The 15,983-nt window shown below is 42.0% G+C and overlaps 1 protein-coding gene across 6 annotated transcripts in view; it reads left to right on the top strand.

Annotated features, from left to right (window-relative positions):
* Positions 1-15,983, top strand: part of myo6a (myosin VIa) — a 122,507-nt gene that overhangs the window by 95,580 nt on the left and 10,944 nt on the right. For 2 of the 6 annotated variants that reach the window (XM_034899852.1, XM_034899853.1), the window contains exons 27-32: positions 2,863-2,941; positions 6,934-7,094; positions 8,620-8,658; positions 10,717-10,752; positions 11,524-11,562; positions 13,601-13,704. In XM_034899852.1, the coding sequence (XP_034755743.1) occupies positions 2,863-2,941; positions 6,934-7,094; positions 8,620-8,658; positions 10,717-10,752; positions 11,524-11,562; positions 13,601-13,704 (458 nt within the window). The remainder of the gene's footprint in view (positions 1-2,862; positions 2,942-6,933; positions 7,095-8,619; positions 8,659-10,716; positions 10,753-11,523; positions 11,563-13,600; positions 13,705-15,983) is intronic. The other 4 variants (XM_034899856.1, XM_034899857.1, XM_034899854.1 and 1 more) reach the window with 3 other exon arrangements.

The following is a 15,983-nucleotide window of genomic DNA, read 5'->3' on the forward strand; positions in this document are numbered from 1 at the left end:
TTTAATTGTTTCCAACATACAGCCAGACAACTCTGAGACAGAAGGCCTCGTCTGGACTAGTTGATCGGCAGAAGATGAATCTAAAACGTTGACAATCAACCGATCATTTGAGTCACAATGCAAAAAATCCATGTTTAATAAGATTGTAAATTGTTGATCAAATGGTGACAAATTGTGATTGGTGACGTTAAGAGTTTGTGTTCAGTAGAACATCTTCAAAATTAAGAAACATTAGCATCCTCCATGTCCTCCTTGGCAACTAGCAACTGCGTGTAGGAGTTTTGGGTGGGGTACACAATCACAGGAGGCTTTATCATGTGGACGCGCCGACAGTGTTGTTGTCATTACTTAGAATTCCTCATGAGGACAGAAACTACGCACTATAGCTTTAATGAAATCAGGGTTCATATGTTTTGAAAACCCTGGAAAATGGAATTTTGGAGTATAAAAAAAAACAAATTAATAAGAAATGAAGTCGTCTTGACCTTGGGGTTGCGATATTACGAATTCCACTTATTGTTAACACTTTGAGGGTAAACGTTAACACCGATTTTTATTCTTATTGTATAAAGTCAACTGAGATTTTCAGGAATACATAGTCATGGACATTTGCCAAAAAGTCATGTGTATGAACCTTGTGAAATAATTTAGTCATGTACCACTTTTAAGCTACTGTCCAACTTTAATACAAAATAATACACTACCTGCCAATAATTTAAACTCATGCATTTCAACCTCCCTCCTTTTTACTGTACCTTTCCACATTTGCTCCTCCGTATTTTTATTGTGACACACGCAGTAAGAGGCACTTGTTAAAAGCTGGCGTGTTTCGACCTCTTCTCAGTGGAAATGGCTGCGGATACACTCACTGTCCACTCTTTTTTTTAAGGGATTTACATAATGACGATGTATTTTTAAATATCCGAGGTATGAAGTGTTGTCGGGCGGCTTTGTACTTCAGCTGTGTTTAGCTGACGCTGGTGTCCGGGGTGATTTACAGCGAGCACGGCAGCAGAAAAGAACGTTGTGAGAAAGTTTACTCAAACTGTTTCTGTGGACAAGTCTCATGGAACAAAAATCAGGTCACGTTTGAGTGATGTATTTATGGAACGGCGTTGCATTTATTTTAGTTAGGTTTTAGTCTGATGTTGAACCAGAAAGCCCAAAATCTTCATAGTTAATTCATTCATTCACATCTCAGATCATACAAATGTCCATCATTTTGTGATTTTATCTAATTGCATTCAGATTTAGCCACAAATTTAGGGCACGACCATGCACTGCAGAAAATATACAGACATATCTGTATATTGGGATGTAAGGATCCAGCACTTTTTCTTACCAGTAAATATCTGTTTGCAGACACAGGAAATGACGTGTTTCTCTGTTTGCTAAATGACTCCATGTACGTGGCCGTTGAGGTTTTAAATTCATCCGAAATGTTGCTTTCCTGCCCAGATTGTGTCAGGCATTTCAGTCCGATTTGACCCTCGGTGCTCCCCCCTGTATCTGTAAAGTCGTTTACGAGGACTGATGGGGACCATTGTGCTCGTCACAAACCACTACCTGCTAATGTAAGACATTAGTAATGACAGCCTAAATGTTATGGCCCACTTTCTCTTCAGTCTTCTTCCTTTTGGCAAGGTACGAGCTCCATAGATTCACTGGAAAGGTCACCCACCTCAGATAAAGTCGCTTACCCTGTAGTGTCTTGTTTTGTTCATCACAGATCCAAACATTGTTTACAAGGATGTGTTAAAGCAGGCGTCGTCAACATTTTTTTTTAAGCCAAGGACCATTTAACTGAAAGAAAAACTGATCAAGGCCCCCCTACTACATACTATATGTTGTATACAATTAAGTTGCGTATTAAACTGGGCCTACAATAATGTGTGGACGGCCTAAAGACTTTAAACAAACCTGTTTAGTGCAAAAATACTGAGCTATTAAAAAAGCAATTGTTGGCTAACAGTCAAGTTAAGACAGGGATGTTGAAAAAACAGTTTCTGTGATAGAGGGTAACTTTGTTGTTTTTTAACCAAGACTCTTATTTTCCCATGTTTTTGTGTCCAAGTGACTGATGGGAACAGAAATCTTCAGTATTAAGTATTAAGCAAGACATGCTGCAATGTTTAATTCTTCATTTTGTGTGTCTGACAACATTATAAAAAGGATCCCTACAGAGAGAGATCCTTTTTGTGTAACATGAAATGGCCCCAAAATCACTATCACCAAACCCCCCACACTCCATATAAATAAACAGTAATTTTATCATCATAAAACCCACTTCATTCAATGTTGACAGAAACAAAATAAAACTACTAAAAGCCGTCTTGGTTCGTCTTTCCACTGTTCCAACAATCACCAATCTGGTCTGGTTGAAATAAACTCTTAATTCAACCATTTACATGTGGAAACATGCTGCTCTATACATGCTAAAAGTAGGGATTATTTACATGGACACTGGTGGGTTTGGTCATAGATGCTTCATGTTAAAGAAGAAGGTTCTTACTCTTCAACTAAAAGGTCTATCTCTGTAGGGATCTGATCCATAATGTCGTCAGAATCGGCAAAATCAGTTACGGTAAAAAATGAAGAGAAACCCCCCCCCCCCCCCCACAAAAAACATGATCTAACATGGCAACAATATTGATTCAGTAAAAAGTAGCCTAGGTGAGCTACTTGACATGACCATTCAGGCACATGAGGTGTGCAAATGAATTCCCGACTGTTTTCGACCATTTGTCAAGAAGCGGTTCCAATATTTTTTCCGAAAGCCTCTCTCTTGATTGGTAAGCTTAAATCGAAGGCCTTCCTTGTGGATTACATTGCCAATCTCTCTCTTTCTCTTCCCTCCATCAGGAAAGCAGAAATGGAGCTGAAGAGGAAGCATGAAGAGGAGCAGAGGAAGAAGAGGGAGGAGGAGGAGAGAATGATGCAGGTGGGTGTTGGGTCTGTTGCCGCGGGCGTCCTGCACACTGTTGGCCTTTTGTTGTTTAACCCCGCAGCTGTTTGCAGATGGTTTGCTCCAAAGGAATATATAACACTCGCTTCACTACAAAGGTGCAAAGTAACACACACACATACACAAAAACACACAAACACACACACTGAGCACTAGAGAAGACTCTCTTCCAAATTTGAAATACTCTTGTGTAGATGTAGTTTATTACAGGAAGTAAGAGCCCTTAACGCGTTGTTTGATTGGTGTTGTACTGCAGCTTGTTGTGTTGGGAAAACATTGTCTCTAGAGGCAAAATACTCTTTTATATAGTGTGACATGTGGAAAGGGGATCTTTTTGCTGTTTTTTCCTCCTTTTGCATTTACTTATGAGGTTTTTATGCACAATTTGTGCTGGATTAGATTGTGTGCTGGGATCTAAACCTTCACACTTTTTGATGCACCAAAAATATTTACTACAGTGTTGTAAAATTAGTACTAAGTAAATAGCTTTTTTAGTCTAGACTCACGCTAGAGCTGTCTTCCTTTATAATACCATTCAAATTTAATTTGTAATTCTTTTACAGAATTTGAATTGCAATGCTCAAATGCAGCCTGTTATTTAGATGTACTAGTCTACTCAGGCTGCGCGTTTTACAGTAGACGCAGCCAAGCTAGCGCGCGCATTTGTGACGTCATGGGATCGCTGTAACTATTCATACCCACGCTGGTCCTTGCAACACTAGTTGAAAGTCTTCTCCTGAACAGAGGTGGCGCTAATGACCAGAGACTACAGACTTTGCTATTTCTACAAACAAGAAGAAGAAGAAAAAGGTAAACAACGGCAGAACTGGCAGCAGCATTGACAAACCTGTGGTGTGTGCGTTTGTGTGTGCCTGAGTGAGTGTGTGTGTGCGACACAGCAGAGAGAGAGCAGGTTTTACTACTCATTGGGTTTTATTGTTATCATCCAGCTTGTCTTCGTCCAGCCCATATTTTGGCGTGGCTGAGTTCCGTTCTGTTTGTGTAGAATTAGTGATGAGCAGCGGCCGTTTGGATCAAAGCTGCTGGCGAGGGGCCCGGAGCCCCAGGCTGGGTTACCCACAAATCTGCTGCACTTTCACCAGCTCACAGACGCTTGTCAGGCTTCTCCCCATGTTCCCCCTCTCCTATAAATATTCCCTCTGCAGACTCCAATGGGGCTCAGGACTCAAGGAGAGGATTGACATTTTTTTTTTCTCCTTTTAACCACACATTTATATTTCTGATTTGAATACGATTTATCATTAACCCTCAGAGGACAAATGACGTGTGGGTGCCGCCAGACAATGTTTTTCCATTGTCCATCTACTCAAAAAACTATACTACAAAACTTTATTTTTGACATTTATTCTAAATGTATCTATTAATGTATTCATATATTACACTATTTGTATGAACCTAAGACTTTGCTGAACTCATTTCAAGCAACAAAGCAATTTGTCCACATGGATAAAGTTCCTCGTGTTCTTGCTAGGTTGGTCAAGGAGCCATTTTACTTGTTGTTTGAAGGAGAAAGGTGGAAAGAGGAGCATTAATCACACCCCCCCCAGGCTGCTCTGTTTATAGGAAGGTTGAAGGGCGTCCTTTTGTGTACAAGCCAGTGCTTTTTGCTCCTTCTATCAATACCAACAAGTTACAGTGTCCTCTGGACCTCCTGCTTCGTTTTTTAGCGTGTACATCTCCAGTTTAATCCCTATTTTTTTGTTGGATCAGCAGTCCAAAACAAAAAGATATTAAAATTACTGTGATGTAAGCAGTGTTTTTCTTTCTCTCTCGATTCAGCAGCCTTTATAAACTCAATTCTGAATTGTAATGTTAGAAGTGCAACCCACCACAAAGCAGCTTTTACTAGAAGTGTTTAGAAGTATCAGACTGTGAAAACACATAATTAAAAAGACCACAACTTTCAACGTGTGTAAGGGCTTCTCTGAATCTGCGATGTGTGTGTGTATCGTACACGGCTGGAACGTTACTCACACGAGCAGAGGGAATTGCTCGTTCTTATCGCTTTGGTTAAAACTTTACTGGATAAAACACAAAAAAATAAAAGCCTTTGTGGGTCAGAGCTAAGCTAGCTGGCGAGGTGACGTATACTGTTCACTGTGCGGTTTCACACAAAACTAAGTGGTACTATGACAAACTGAGACTTTCTTTGCTTGCTAAATAATCTTTTAAATTACCGAACATCATATGTCTAATTCATGGCTCAATTTAAGCGGGAAAAATAATAATATAATTAGTCTTCCCGTTCACTACTGGATATATTTCCGAAATAAGGTCCCATGAGGTCCACCGGACACGAAGGGACTTTGCTTCTCTATAAAAATCAATCATACAAGTCAATCGCTGCATCTCATATTGGTTAAATTGCGTCCTCGACTACTCCTCTTGCCTTTCTTCCGTGCAAGAAATCAAGGAAATTATGAGAGGAGGAAACAAGCAAATGTGTTTTAGAGGGATGAGACGTCCTTCCTCTGAAGCTTCACATGCATTCGTCAGCTGTTTGGTCAGAGTTAGCAACTCCTTCAGCTGCACGGCTTCCGGGAAGACTGCTCTCGTGTGTCCCCGGCTATAGCGCCTCGATGATCCCATCTCGCGGCAGAAATAAGAGCTTAGAGCTGGCCTTCACCGAGGAGGAACAGAACAACTTCCGGTTTAGTCGAGGAGCCATCAAGTAAAGGCTGTGAGATGCAGCCACTGTAGAGCCTCAAGCTGTTTTCCCCTCCGGTGTGGGCGTTCTGTCTCCATGCTGCTGCTGTGAAAATGAAAGTCAGTTCGATAAATGTCAGGTGGCATCTGCATTTGTAAACAACAACATCCTGACAGAGCTGTCAGATAAATTTGAAAAATAATATTTCTAATGTCCTTTTAACTGAACGCAGCAGCAGCCACTTATCATGCTGCTGCAGTCTGGCAGATATTTTACACCTGCAGATAGCCGACATCTCTTCTCAAACAGTACCACACATGAACACATGTTACCAGCAGCGACAACACTCCAGGAGGGCGGCAAATGGACACAATCTCACACAGTACAGCCAGTAAAAAAAACAAACATTTACTGCATACATTATGGAAAATAATGCATACATTTACTACTACATTTAGTTCAATCAGGAGAGACTTTGTTGCGGATATGCAAAATTTTATAAGTAAGCCACAATGTCTTTGGAGATTAGACTCCATCGCATAAAATGTGTTTTCACGGGTTAGGGAAACCCAGACATATCCCCCGGTGAGTCTAGACAATGGTGGCGAGGTGAAGGAGCATGAAGACTTGAACGAAGGAACCAACGGATCTACCAGCCGGAAGAAGACCCGGGGTGGCGTGAGCAAAGATGACTGGGGGGGAAGAAGGGGATGAGGAGGGCCACACTCTTCCTGAAATGACATCTGACAACCGCAGAGGAGAGGACAGATTTAAAGCAGGGATGTCCCGCTGTGATTGGCTTGTGAACACATGGCCGATACTGACTGGTTTAACTAAAAGTAGCGCCTTGAAACAGCTGATCAGTTTAGGATATTAGTGGTAAAGTTATTGAAGTCTCCCTGACAGAATTTACGCTCAGCTGCATTTCATTGCAATGCTGTCTGCACAAATGTATTTATTATATAATTATATTATTTTATGTACATTTTGTTTATTTTTTAGCCCGTTTTACTGTATCTTTACTCTCATTATTTCATTTTCTCTTTGGTTTTTGATTCGGATTTTGCTTTTATTAGTGTTTTTGTGATTTCCTGAGCATTGTTGGAAATGCCTGAGGCCAAAGTTTTACATTCCCAGCAACTACTTCTGTTAGTGTTGTGAACATGACAAATAAGGAAACTTTGAACCTTAAAAGAGTGTGTGTCTGTGTGCGTGTGCGTGCTTACTTGCTTGCTTGCATGTGTGTGCGGGTGTGCGTGTTTGTCTTTTGGGGGGTATGTGCGTGTGTGTGTGTGTGCAGGTGGAGATGGAGCTGCAGCTGCAGGCGGAGCGGGAGCAGGAGGCGTCCCGGCAGACCATCCTGGAGCAGGAGAGGCGGGACCGGGAGCTGGCGCTGAGGATTGCGCAGAGTGAGTCGGAGCTCATCCCTGAGGAGGGTCAGATCGACGCGGGCCTACGCAGGTACCCAACACGGCACCACTAGAACATCAGCTATATAATAATACGTAATTTATCCCCGAAAGAAATCTGCTTTAAAGTAGTTTATTTAGGTCATATTAATTACTATTAGTAGGTTATAACTGACTGTCAAAGTAGATAAAGGAAGGAAGCTTTATGGCCAATTAAACCTGAGCCAGTCCATAAAACAGTGATAGCATTCATGTAAGATTCATTGGTTCAGGGATCGTTATCAGGAAGGAAGTTACGTTATTGGAACATCTCTAGTTTATAGATGTTTGAGTTTGACTTTATTTGTAAGATGTAATATATATTTTTCAAAGCGCAGTGTTGAAAGGTATTGTTTGTGTATGGGTACGGACACTCAACACTAGTATTATATAAAGGCCCTGACACACCAACCCGACGGCTGAGAGTAGGCAGAAAAGGCCGTCGGGCTGACCGCCCCCCCGAGTTGGCCAATTAAAGGTGCTCGAAACACACCAAAGAGATGCTGACTGTCGACGGCAGCTGATTGGACAAAGGCGTCATGCGGGTCTGATTTCTCTGGAAATTCAAAGCTAGACTGTCATAGCGGGTGGTTCAGAATACAATCTCATATTTCACTAAAATAGTCCCCCGATACTTGTTCTGAAAACATTTTTAAGAAAAATAGTCCATGCAGACCCTGAATCTGCCTTCATTTCTGCTCCACTCAGGTTAGGTTAAAAGATTTTCCTCAGATTTGGAGAGATTCTAGTCACGCTCCTCCCGCTCCTCGTTTCCGGGTTAGCTATTAACCAATCAGGTTGCTCATTTGAGGCCGACCGCCGTGTGCAGTGCCCGCCTTCCAACCGAGCATGTCTGGTTGGCCAAAATGAAGGCAACACCCCCCCCCCCCCCCCCCCCCCCCAAACGAACGACGGCACGGAACACATCAGGCAGACTCAAGACCCTGACCTTGCCAGACTGTGTGACGGCCGATCATCGAGTTGGTGTGTCACGGCCTCCTTTTAAAGTCGAGAAACAACTAAAGAAGATTTTGCTTTTTTCAGTGAAAGATGTTTTTAAACTCTGACCTCCAGACAGTCTGGCTACACAAGAGGATGTATTTGATTATAAGACATCAGCCTTGGGCTTCAATAATGAAAAAATGAAAAATACAGTATATTTTTCATGTTCCAGTGGGTTCAGGTTTGACAGGATAGAGTGGCTCATTATTCAACAGTAGCTGATATGATGCTTTATGTTCAGTGTGGGTTCAATATTCACTTACACGCTGAATGTTTTATGATCCTGAAGCCGAAGCTAAACCATTGATAATGCATCACAGTCTGTCAGCGGCAGGAAAGGCTGTTTCTCAGCTTGACATTTTGTTGACTGGAAGTTTTAGTCTGACTTTTGGCTCCTGGTAGTTCTTTTCACCAACTTCTTGTGAGTTATTTCAGAGCAGAAACTTGTTTCGGACTCTGGAGAAACCACCGTCTCCAGCCGATCCAGTGTTTTTAACCATTTTCTTCTTTTGTTTTTTCTTTTTTGTCCCTCCCAGTAATGGCTCCTCAGTTCCATCATCCCCAGAGAGAGCAGCGTAAGACCCGGCGATTCAACCCTTTGATTTAATCCCCCAATCCCACCTGCCCTTTTTAAAACCAGAACCACCCCCTGCATGCTGTAACAATCTGCCAGCCGAGCGAGCACCGCTCTGCTTTCTAAACTAACAAGTTTACTAGGCACTTTCATTGTTATTTAAAGGTCAACTACTGCTTGTTTCAACCTGGAACCTATTTTTCTACGTAAGTGACCGAGGAAGAACAATCTTTGACATTGGTAAACGGCAGTCACAGTCTGGGCTGCAATGTAACCCATAGGGAAAATATGCTTCATCAATTAGCGTCCGCTAAAAAGTGTCTGACAACATTATGCAAAGGAGCCCTTCAAAGACAGACCTTTAAAACCTCTTTGAGAACCGTTTTACCAGAAACAGCTCTGAAGTCGCTAGCACTAAACCCACCAGACTCCATTTAAAAAAGCAATACTTTTAGCGTGTACTGAGCCAACATATTTTCAAATGTAAAACAGTAAACTATTTCAGCCAAAACTAGAGTTGTGATGGTTGGAAAAAGGAAAGAAGTCCCAAAACGGCTTTTCATAGTTTTTCTGTCAACTTTGAATTAAGACTATTATACAGTGATAAAATGACTGTTAATTTACATGGAGCCTGGTGGGTTTAGCGAATGCAATTTTGCAGATTGTTTTTATGTTTAAAAAAAGGATCTTACTCTTTAAGAGAAAGGTCAACCTTCTTAGAAATCCTTTCCATAGTGTTGTCAGACACTAATCTGAGTCTTTCAGTGGCAGAACTAGTGTTTTTGTGAAGGTAAATAAGATGGACAATTGCCTTATTAACTTACATTGTTGCTTGGACCAATGTCAAAGATTGTTGTTCCCATCAGTCACTTAGATCCAAAAACATAGGATCCAGGTTGTAAAAAATGGTAATTAGTTTTAGAAAAACTTTCGTCCTCGTAGCTTTAATGGTTGCACCAACGTGATTGTCACCCAACAGAAACGTGATCTGGGCCCGGGTTCATCAAACTTCTAAAGGATTATAAGAAAACTTCTTAGGGGTAAATTAATAAGAAGCATTAATCCACTGACTCCCTCTTACTTTCAGAAAAGTGTAGGAGTAACCTTTTAAAAGCAACTCTCTTGTTTCTATGTATAATATTAAGCATCGCTCCTATTTATACATTTTCATCATTAAGAGAAAAGCTATATAACTTGTGAGAAAACAAATGACACACTCCTAGTGCTAAAAACCTTTTTGAAGTGGTATTTGAAGTATTTAAACGTCCACAGGTACGGATGAAATGAATGCAGACTATGGAAAAGAGACTACGTCCAAATCCAACATAAGGACAGCATCTATCGTTGAGCATAAATGATTTTCCGCAATTTCTGCTTCATTGTTGTATAAATACACGGGCGCTGAGTACTGATATTTTATTATGTAAATTGCACATGAGAATTTAACTTACACAGAATTTGAAGTTGGGGAAAAAAAGGCTCGGTGGAAAATAAGTATTGTGATAATACAGTGTAAATGAGCGTGTAGTTTTGTCATTGGCGCTCTGAACAGTGTGTCTGCAGCTAAAAGCTTACAAGAAAACAGCACCTGCAAGTTGTAAGACGCTATAAATCTGCACTAAGCCGAATTATAATTATGCTAATAATTAATAATTATAAGTCAGCTAATACAACAGCATCTTGTTTATAATGACCGATGTAAAACATGATGATCATTTAGGGATCCACCAAATCCAGATTTTTGGGATTTGGCCGAATATTGAATCCACTGAGTAAAAGTCTGCTGAATCCAAAACCGAATTCACCTCCCATCCCCAGTCCGTTACCACAGTTAACACATTACTGCAGTAAACCACATCCTGTGCTGAGACTGCCCTTCACTGATGTCCAAAATGTCCCCTCCAGCTGTTTGATAAACTCGGGCCATGTCCTGTGAGTCAGAAGAATCACTTCCTGTTTTCACACAAGAAATAGGAATCACCTTCCCCTTCTCTTGATTGGTTTTGTGATATTGTCCAGTGGCGCTCCGTCTTATGATCCTATAATCTTCTGTTTGCAGCACGGCGGGAACCACAGTAATCAAGAGCTTGACCATGTAGGTTTCCACCCAATACCAACACATCAAACACCTGCTACAAGTAGATATGTTGTTGTTTTTGTTAAGGTATATATCAGATGCACTCTTCTGTAGTCTGCCTTGATTTCCATCATCTCTGTTGCTCGGGAGGTTAAACATAGTTCAACGCTGCATCCTGGGATGTTAAAGCACTCGGTGCGTCTGTTGGCGGCTGCTTCATTTTTTCATGGCAGAGCGTCGAGCGGCAGCCTCCTCCTTCAGACCTCAGACCTCTGCTCTTACCCTAAAGCAGCCAACATACAGACTCCCTCTGAAAGTTTAAATTGATGCTTTATATCCTGAGTCAGCTAGCCTGGGAAAACCCTGACAAACTTCTGGCAAATATGAGAGTTGCTCTGCAGGTCCGTTTTGCCAAGAGCACATTTAAGCCCATTTCCAAAGTGAGGCACCAATCACAACCATTGAGACGAGCTTTAGCCGTTGATGCCGCTGTCGCCGCTACGTCACTTGGACCGATGGTCTGATTGGTCGAAGGACTATCCATGGCTTCCAGAGGCATTTGAGTGGCATCTGTTGGTGACACCTTTGGAAATGGGCTGTGAATGAGCCTTCCCCCAACCGAAGTTACAACTGAGATGGGTCTGGTGTCAGCCAGGCTATAAGTCAGCTGTAGTTCACTGCATTTTTTCTATGCAGTCCGTATTTTGTATAAATAGTTGTATGCAAAAAAAATAAACACAGTCAACAATATACTAACTTTTTTTAAACTTGGGCCGTCATGCTTTTTAGGGAAGAAATGGCGAAGGAAATGACTGAACTTCTGTCTAGGTGGGTAGAAACCAGTGAAAATCTCCACACAATCCACTGCTTCAATTTACCACATCAATTTGTGATCAGAAAGAAGAATAAGTGATGCAGAAATCCCCTGGAAGAGTTCACTTGATTTGGTGATAATTAAAATATAATTCAATAATTCTGATTATCAGGGTTAATTCCCTCAAATTTCCCCTCAAAGTTAAAGATCCACTGCAGGTTATTGTATCTTCTTGCTCATTTTGAGCCGTTTTCTCTTTGCACATTTTTTTTTCTAATTCTACCTCTCCGTACAGCGGTCGGGCCTCAGCCCTGCTGACTCTGCAGGGTGACGGGCAGGCACTTTGGCTGCTCCTGGGTTTAAAACGACAACAAAAACGCCTGGTTTCAAGTCTGCAACTCTGTTTTAAAGAACAAACGAGTAGTATTTATTAAAAAGTCTTTAACTTAGAAAACAAAAACTTAAAAGCAAATCCAGAACCTCAAGCAGTAATGACGGGGTCCAAGCCTCCTTGCCACAAGTCGTCCCTGACGACCCGCAAAGTCTGTGAAAGCAGAGCCAAAGCGTGACTGCGGTGAGGCAAACTTCAGGAAATATCGGAACACAAGAGCTGCAAGGGTGTGACCTCAATGATCGGACCAGGTGAAAGCTACACTGAAATTCAATTCAACTTTAACAGAAGTTATCTCAGGACACTTTACAGATAGCGTAGGTCCGCACCTCCCAAGAGCAACTGCACGCATTTGGTGTGACAGGGGCAAAGAGAAACTTTAAAAGAAGCAGAAACCTCGGACAGAAGCAGACTCTTGGTGGGCGGCGGCTGCATTACCTCTGCGAGTGACGGTGCAGTTTCTCATCAGATTACTGCGGCTAATTGGCTCAGGCTGCCGCTCACTACACCTCAACTCAGCGTCAGGAAGTAGCGCCAGAAAGTGACTTAGCTTGCTGCCATAAGCCAAACGTGTGGCTATACATGGTCTCACCGCCTCCGGTCCTAGAACAGCTTCTCCCTGTGAGACGCAGAGCAAGCCAATAGGATTAGAGACCCAGCAGGGCCCCGCCTCCAACTTCCCGGTGTTCTAAAAAGGGCAAATCCCGGTCACGGATTAATCAGGCCTGTCAGCATGCCAACAGCAAAAGCCCGCAGCTGGAGACGAGCTTTACGCTTTAAAACTGTCCAACGGTCATTTATAATTGAGCAGACTCCACACCGTCAAACTAGAGGCGCTCTTTGACTCCTGGCGACTGAAACAGCATGCACTTTAACAATCTCAGACTCACTGTCGTTCTTTTCTAGTCATATTTTTCTCTTCCCCTTTTAACGCTGCTAATCTGACACCCCTGTTTCTCCTCGCTTTCACCTTCTGCAATGATCCTGCAGCTGCAACAAACCATTGTTACTCACATGTGTTGTTTATCTGTAATTCTTGTTACTATGACAATGTTCAGGTGGGTGGAGTTTACTGTAACAGGTACTTTCTGAACCACCTTTTAGCCTTTAACAACACATAACAGATGTCATGTGGTCAGAAAATGGAGAAAACATGGAAAATATATAATAACTTCTCTATAGGGGTTCATGTTCCCATGCATGAAAACTCACCAAACTTTGGAGTCCAGTCCTAAACCATTGTTAATCCGTGCAGTGTGTGTGCCAATTGTCCTAATGGTGGCGCTACAACAGCCATCTGAAATACGAAACTTTGAAAATTCAAAACCACCGTACATGCTACAACGTCGCAACTTACGTCATACTGTAGTAATTTTGAAGCCCATTATTCTACTTTTTGCAAAAACTGCAAAACTTCTAAAAACCTATCTCCGCCCATGTTTTTGATCTATTGACACCAAACTTTATCTCCAGTTATTTTTTGTAATCCATCTGACTCTCTGTAAGCTCCACCCATCCTCTTTATAAGTTAACACAGAACTTGTAAATGCTTTTTGACAACATTTCCCTGTTCCCTGCTGCCGGTTTTTGCACAACACCTTGCTTTTGGCTCTTTGTTGCTGACTCCTCGCGCCCCCTTTTTATGTTGTTTCCCATACTAGAGGTCCACAGGTTCAGGCTTCCAAGGCCGCTGCTGGCGCCAAGAAGTACGAGCTGAGCAAGTGGAAGTACGCTGAGCTGCGGGACGCAATCAATACCTCATGTGGTGAGTGTCACGGTTTGGTTTGTCACCACAGCAATACGAGTCATCGACATGTTGACACGCTGCAGTCATATTCCTGTTAGTCTGGCAAGTCAGACCCTCCTCCACAGCGATGTGGAGGAGGGTCTGGCTAGTCCACACAGCATTCTGGGATGAGAAAAAAAACGTGCTCTGCTTTATTGGCATCTCTTTAAACCAATCACAATCATCAAGGGCGGTGCTAAGCTCCAGACAGAGCCATGGTGCCGCTGCAAAATAGCCTCGGGAAGCAACTTGTTTTGGTGGAACAGGTGTACGTTCAAAAGTTGTTTTAGTCGTGCACCAGAAAACTCAGATTGGACAGATAGTCCAGCTAGCCTTCTGGATTTATCCTTAAATCATGCTCCCCTAAGGATGAACCAATTTGATTTTCTGGAAATAAACATTCCTCAGGAAAAAATGTCAACTTTGTACACAAAACATCGCCTATTATAACAGGAACATTGCTATGAAACAGATTACATTCATGGTCCTCAGAGGATGAACTAGTTTCATTTTAAGAGGGCTGGGTATCGTTCAGAAAATGTTAACACCAACACCGTGATTTTGATTACCTGAATAATACTTTTTTGTTACCAATTTTATAATCCAATTTAACAAAAGAAAGAAATTACAGCACAAACATTTGTCTCAGCTCCTACTACGTGAGCCGGCTCTGGGTAACAGAGTTTTTCCTGCGTGTCCCTACAACGTGTAACATTAGACAGCCAATTACAGACATTATTAGATCTTGGTAGAAGCACGCTGCGTGCTGATTGGCTCCCTGACGCTGATGAGGATTACTTCTTAGGTATGGAAATGGGGTATCGAATGAGAAAACATTTTTTATCTTCAGAGGATAATCCCTAAAAGGTTTAAGCTTTTTTTATGTTGGGCACTTGAACCTGTTTCCATGGGTGGAAATGTCTATTTTGTACATCAAGACATCAGACAGACAGAGACAGACAGACAGACAGACAGACAGACAGACAGACAGACGGACAGCCTTTGGACTGGGTGATCACATTCCAGCTCCAAAGAGGATGAACCGGTTTGATGTTTAATGACCCCTTGACTTTCATTTAGCGCCGCTGTTTGGACATATGTTCTTATCCTCACACTGCACGGCTCTTATAATTGATTAATCACAAGTATTTTAGCCTTATTCCCACCAAATGGTCAGCTTTGACAGAAATATCTGACACAGCTTCACTTTCCACACCATTTACTCTTTTTTTCTTGTGAACTGCCTCAATTTATGGTCACTTCTCTCATGTGGGAGTGAATGGCTGGTCGAGCAGAACAGAGAAAAACACTCATCGTGATGATACCACAGCCGTACCCGCTGTTTTGCTTTAAAATATGACGATACCAGAGAGTACCATGATGAAAAATCTGACTGCTGCGAGCTACTCAGCCTTGACACTGACATTTAGAAAGTAGATGACAGTGTTATATAGATACGGGGCTAGTGTTATCGAGTCATTGCCACTTTGATTTTGAAACGTCAGATTTGTTGTGACAGAAAAAAGAAAGATGTGTGTAATGTGACCTCTCATTGAGTTGAAAAGTCCGATTAGGATTGGCATTGGTAGATGGAATAGTAGGAGGGCGCTGTTTTTTTTCTTAACAAGAGAGGGTTTCGGGACACAGAATAACACAAAGATCTCGTGCAAGTTGAATATTTTAAACTTGGAGGAATACTTGGAATCTGTGTTGGCCAGACAAACATAATGTGTGTCTTTAAGTTGACTTTGTATGTGAATACCATACAGTACATACGGAAATGAGCTTCCTGTTCAGTGTAAAATACACAGCATTCGTAACTTTGGACTGAGCTGTTTTCCACTGCATTCAGTCTTCTTACCGGGTTTTTCCTGGCTCACAACGGGCCATTGGGGGAACACCAATGGCCCGAACGCCATTGGATCTGGATGTCTTTCCCCAGGAAATGCTGCGCGTCAATTACTTAATTTCTTGCACACTGATACATTTTGTGGTAAAAATGTCTTTTTACTGTATGTATAAAAAACACAAAATTCAAAATGTAAGAAGAAAACGATCAACTGCACCAAAACACTGAAGTGGACTATTCACCGCGACAACAAGGAGTTTTCAAACGGTTATGAAACTGTCTGTATTGTAAAGTATTACTGATGCCATATATCGGAGAGAGGGAAGTTGACTGCTGGGAGTCATAGACATTTAGGCGCCCGTGATTTTCAGTTTGCGCTGGCTTAAACCTCTTTGGGGGGGGGGGGGGG

The sequence above is a fragment of the Etheostoma cragini genome, chromosome 18 (assembly GCF_013103735.1).
Source record: "Etheostoma cragini isolate CJK2018 chromosome 18, CSU_Ecrag_1.0, whole genome shotgun sequence".
NCBI lineage: Eukaryota > Metazoa > Chordata > Actinopteri > Perciformes > Percidae > Etheostoma > Etheostoma cragini.